Source organism: Ylistrum balloti, unplaced genomic scaffold (assembly GCF_031769215.1).
Source record: "Ylistrum balloti isolate Yb309-2 unplaced genomic scaffold, AGI_CSIRO_Ybal_v1 Utg370540, whole genome shotgun sequence".
NCBI classification, from domain to species: Eukaryota; Metazoa; Mollusca; class Bivalvia; order Pectinida; family Pectinidae; genus Ylistrum; species Ylistrum balloti.
Window position 1 is genome coordinate 153,633 of NW_026782343.1, and position 6,000 is coordinate 159,632.

Sequence of the window (6,000 nt, forward strand, 5' to 3'; positions counted from 1 at the left end):
CCCCTGTGACCTTTAAAGTGGGTCAAGGTCATTCATTTGAACAACTTGATAGTCCTTCATCCCAGCATGTCACAGGCCCAATATCTACACTCTGAGCCTTTTGGTTAATGAGAAGAAGTTGTTTAAAGATTTTAACATATTTGACCCCTTTGATCTTTAAAGTGGGTCAAGGTCATTCATTTGAACAAACTTGGTAGAGCTCCATGCCAGTATCCTCTGTGCCAAGTATTAGCCCCCTAGACCTTCTAGTATTTGAGAAGAAGTCGTTTGAATGAAAAGTTTACGGACGGCGGACGGCGCACGGCGGACGACGACGGACGAAGCATGATGACTATAGGTCATCGGACCCTTCGGGTCCGATGACCTAAAAAAGAATTACAAGTCACTATATTCACTTTGTTAAACATATCTTACAAACAATATATATATATTCCAAAATTAAAAACAAAGAAAAAATGTCACTCGCCTATCTACTGGAACTGAATCGGAATGGACACGTATATATTGATCAAGTTCCATACCACAACATCTGGTACCCACTGTGTTGGTATCAACTGTCAAGTTATGTTATTTGTAACACCTGTACCTATCAAAATGTACATTCATTGCTTGTACTGCATATTGCCAGCAATAAACCACGATTGTATACATGTATGCTATGCAGGTCCACTGTTTTCTGTGAAAGGGTACAGGGTGCAGATCTCCCTTTTTAAAACCCCTTACACTTCTATTTGACACTGTACCATTGGCCCACTTTGGTTTTTAACAAATACAGCGAAAACACTCAAACTCCAAAATACTAAAGTTAAATATATTTCAAGGGATAATGCAGGTATATGATGTGAGTATGTGAGTGAGTATTGTGTAACATGCAAGTATCAGTCTAGTCTTATCAAGGAACATTGACTTGTAAAGCTAAATAGGGATGGAAAAATGATTTCCTGTCGTAATATTAATAAACACATATATGTAGAACTCTTCAGTGGTTATTCATGACAGCGTTGTTTTATAAAGGACAAACCTTACCAAAGACATTTGAATTCAACATCTTACATACCGTGTCCCCGGAGATCGCTGAGGTACATTTGGCATAGTGAATGTAAGGGCTGTGACTAGGGTTCTACCAACAGAACAGGCACACACTTTACACAGCAAAGACTACTTTTCTTTGTGTTTAGTAATTCATACAATATTATTATTCTTAATAATAATGAAATGTATACACTTTATACACAATTTCAAATTCAGATTCTATTTAAGGATTTAAATGGCACAAATTAATATTTCATACAAGAAAGTCTCTAGAACATAATTACAGTGTATTAGTATTTGTTCATTTGTAAGCACTTTATTAGTAACAAGTAATGCATTTTTGTATGAAGCCATGCTTGCAGAATCTTTGAAGAGTACAAATTGTATCCACTTACATGGTCTAAAAGAGAAATATCTATGTAATGTCTCATAACCATTTTAGTATGCAGTTGATACACAAATGTACACTCTTCTTAATAGCAGAAGCTATACTATTTTGGTACTTTTAGATAAGCATTGACCTCACTGTACTCAGTTGCTATAGCTAGATAGTGTACTAGCCATTAAATATTAAAAAAACATTATAACAGGAATGATAAAACATAATCATCAGTAAAATACTTCATTTAATCAGACGTGTATTTAAGTCTGTCCTGATAAGCAGTGTAGATCTATATAAATTGGACAAGGCTTCAAGCTCAACATCATTGAGAACAATGAGAAGTTGAAATGTTATCAAAAAAAAAAAAATCAAAGCTGAAAATGCAAACATTTATAATTAAGAATATATGTAATACCAAGTAATACCATGCAATTTTTGGGGCAGAATTTCGGGTTGAATTATGGCCAAATTCCCAATGGCAAAACCTGTAAATATTTCCAGATTTAAGCATCACAATTCTCCAAAGAATGGAAGTTTAGCAAACTTGAGAGAAAAAGTGGATGGTGCTGTCCTCTGTATATTTTTTGACAGTCAGATCAGGACCAAGATGTTTTTAAATGCATGTATATTTATATATATGTTGTGACAATGATTCTATTACTGTGACATATGGGCCTTTTTCCTGCTGGGAGCTTTCCCTAGAATATGAAAGTAATGTTATGAATGTCTTGCTACAATCTATAACTGGTTTAAATCTCCTATAACACTGGTCAGTGGATTTGTTGTGTCATCATGCTGACTGCAGCATTATGTAACAGAGGTCATTATATACATTTCAATGTCTATTCTAGGAATCAAACCCGGTGTAGCATGGTATTGTGAAGCATGGTGAAATGAATCACGGTACTAGTCTGACGCTCAACCAATTGAGCTTAAGAGTAAGATCCCTGGGTTGATTCCTAGCAGAGGAATTGAAATGAATATTATGGCCTCTGTTACATTGGCGTCCATGTAGGGACTTGGGAATAATACTTAGCCATGCCCTCTCAGCTTTACTTTCACAAGTACCGCTGTGACCCCTGGACACTCAATGACGAGTTATTTACTAGTGAAGGCATATGTAACCCTGGTAAAATACTAGTCGCAAAATACCATCCAGCTAGAGAGAACTTCTCTTTAGCTCGATTGGTTGAGTGTCAGACTAGTAAGCTAGGGGTCCCCAGTTAGATTCCTATTGAAATATATAGAATGACATCTGTTACAATTACAAGATATATATAGCCTTCAAAAGCATCTTGTAAACCTCACATTGTAGGAATAGTTTGATATCAATGAAATTTTTGGATTATTCCTGTTGGTTGAAGTCACCAAATGTCAGTAGACAGGAATGAATTGAGGAAGCTGGGGGGCCTCTGCTCATGATCAGGGTCCATGAGAAAAATGTAACGTAGTAGGGGATTTTCTAGGAGTAAAAGACTGGACAGTAATAAGGATAATTTGTCAAATAATTTGCTTAATTTTGTGATATTTATGCAGTTGTATATTTGCATAAAGGCAGGTAAGTATGCATCTATCTACTTAGATATATGAAAGTAACTTTTGCATGGAAATATTTAAGATCAAAACAAAGATTAAGCAAATGTTGAAATAATACATCATGCAATTAACAATTAATGAGTCTCATGTCATTAATGTTTCATCTTGCGGTAAATATTTCCAAAAGAAAATAATAATGTTAACATGTAAAAATTCCCCAACCAAATCCATGCTCTTCAACTTCTCACATTCAAATTGGCCAGGGACGAATAATCGGTGTTACACGTCCCTGAAATAGATGTAAATGTCTTAAAAGTTGTTTTCAATGCAGCCTGTATTAGGGTTTACTTAAGACCAGTTTGTAGTTAAGTAAAATTAGTGTACATTTAGTAAATTTTACATTTGGCCTTCAGGTTGCGATAACCGAATTGAAAACGTTCGATTGTGTTCTATAACAAACTACATGTATTGTAACAGACGCACGTGACATTCAAAATGAGTTTGTAGTAATTATCTACCTCTGATCTGCTCTTCAGTGTACTTCTTTTGGGTCTGACCAACACATCTTTAAAATCCAATTTTATATCGCTGTCGATTCTAGGCATAGCTGCTCTGTACCCTACCGATTTGTCTGATGACCTTCGTTCGCGCCAAAAGGAAGTAAATACCTTTATTGTCTCCTAGCAGAAGAGTTCTAAATCGTTATGCCATGAGAGGTTAAAAGGGAGGGGATTTCGACGTATGGTAACAAAGCACATTTTGAAATAATCATATCGATCGTACATACATGTAGCATCTGCTTTCATTAAAACAAATTAATGCGAGTTATATTGTGTTCGGGGCTAATAAATCTTCATACGTTCAAATTTGTGTTATAGCTGGTGTGTTAATACTATCTATTTCATCTTCAACATTTTACTGCTTCGAAAAAAATGTTTACTTTACGGACTTAAACATATGTAGTCTACATCAAAATCTTAGCTGAACTCCGATTTCACCAAAGACTTACCTGAAGTAGACTCTGTTTAAAGGTAGAGTAATTTCTTCAGTGAAACAAATATTTCTACTTGCACAATGAGCAACAATTTTCGTGAAATCTTATTTTCAAACCATGGACACATCTTAAACTTGCTTGCTTTTCTCCCTATCACCATGTACACTGCGTTTTCACTTTTCAGATGGAATAGATCTATGTGACGTGATTATCATTGTAACTAGTGAACCAAAAGCCATTTATTTTTTACCTATGTGACAAAAAAATGGTTGTGTTAATCACAGACCTAACTACCTGTTTATTGTGGTCTTAGGGGTAATTCGTCAGGTGAAATATTATACCGAACTGACCACATACAGGCTAAGGGAGCTTTTGGCATCGGAAGTGTCCAATGAAACATTTTGACCATAAAAGTCGATTGTTGAGATTACAGAACGAAAGTTTTTCTCATAAGATTTGTCCGAAACTCTTTAAAAGTGCAAACATATCACTTAAGACTATCTGTTTATTGTGCATAATATATTTTACATCATGCTATGATAAAGGGTTTTTGAGTGTTACACATTTGACTATTACAAGACCTTCATTCATTAAAGCCATTTCTCACCATGGACAATAACATTACAATCAACTCCATACACCTTTTGGTAATTAAGTTTAAGCACGGTAATTACAGAATTTGGATACCAGGATTTTGTGACAAAATGTTAAAAAGTTGTTCTTAAAGCAACAACTACATGTGTTACAGATAAAGACAGACAACTGGCACCACAAAAAGATGGAGGAATGTTTTTATTCTTTCTTTAACTGGGTATAGTAAAACACAAATAGCCAAAGAAGCCATACTAAGATAGTGCTATCACCAGTAACAGAGGTATGGCAAACAAGATTGAATAGTTTGTGGGCAGCAAACTGACAAATCAGTTCAGGAATAAACCTGAGAACATGTTTTAGGTACAGCTGCCTCTTATAGACTGTGAATAACAATTACACTGACAGGTATGTATGTCACCAGGGGTCGTGTAGGAAGACAGCATTTACCTGCAATCAATTGTATTGAGCAATGGTGTAGATTTTTTACTTGTTTGAAAATAGTGGATAATATAAAACATGAAAAATGAAGAAATCACTTCTTTAAACTTAAATCCTAAAAAGGTAAGTCTCTTTCGCACCTAGATGTCAGAGATGTCAGATGTCAGAGTGTCAACTAACTCGGCAAACAGAGAGAAAGGCATCGTGGTAATGATTTGCCCTCGCTTTTGGTCTGTTTTATAGGCTCTTTGGTCAGTTACCATGCAATATCCATCCTAGATACTCACTTTCAGACCAGGATCCATCATTTCGTGTCATATTTTTTAGCCCACCATCATCAGATAGTGGGGTATTCAAATCGCCCTGCGTCCATGGTCTGTCCATCCGTCCGGAAACAATTCTTGTTACCGCTATTTCTGGGAAAGTACTGGATGGATCTTTCTCAAATTTCATATGCAGTTTCCCTTTAGTCCCTAGTTGTGCATTGTACCTTTTTTGGACTGATTTGAATTCAAAATGGCTGACAGACGGCCATCTTGGATTTTGGAAGTAAAAGTTTGTTACCGCTATTTCTGGGAAAGTACTGGATGGATCTTTCTCAAATTTCATATGCAGTTTCCCCTTGGTCCCTAGTTGTGCATTGTACCTTTTTTGGACTGATTTGAATTCAAGATGGCTGACAGACGGCCATCTTGGAGTTTGGAAGTAAAAGTTTGTTACTGCTATTTCTTGGAAAGTGCTGGATGGATCTTTCTCAAATTTCATATGCAGGTTCCCCTTGGTACCTAGTTTTGCATTGTACCTTTTTTGGACTGATTTGAATTCAAGATGGCTGACAGACGGCCATCTTGGATTTTGGAAGTAAAAGTTTGTTATCGCTATTTCTGGGAAAGTGCTGGATGGATCTTTCTCAAATTTCATATGCAGGTTCCACTTGGTCCCTAGTTTTGCATTGTACCTTTTTGGACTGATCTAAAATCAAGATGGCTGACAGGCAGCCATCTTGGATTTTGAGAGTAAAATC

At 36.0% G+C, this 6,000-nt stretch overlaps 1 protein-coding gene across 2 annotated transcripts in view; it reads right to left on the bottom strand.

Moving 5' to 3' along the window:
- The window catches only part of LOC132556012 (GMP reductase 1-like), a 30,668-nt gene extending 27,073 nt beyond the window's left edge, over positions 1 to 3,595 (bottom strand). Inside the window, exons 1-2 of one of the 2 annotated variants that reach the window (XM_060220402.1) lie at positions 3,469 to 3,595; positions 1,058 to 1,120 (exon numbers count right to left, since the gene is read on the bottom strand). In XM_060220402.1, coding sequence (XP_060076385.1) covers positions 1,058 to 1,120; positions 3,469 to 3,555 — 150 coding nt within the window. In that variant the 5' untranslated portion in view covers positions 3,556 to 3,595. The remainder of the gene's footprint in view (positions 1 to 1,057; positions 1,121 to 3,468) is intronic. The other variant, XM_060220404.1, reaches the window with a different exon arrangement.
- Positions 3,596 to 6,000: the final 2,405 nt, after the last annotated feature.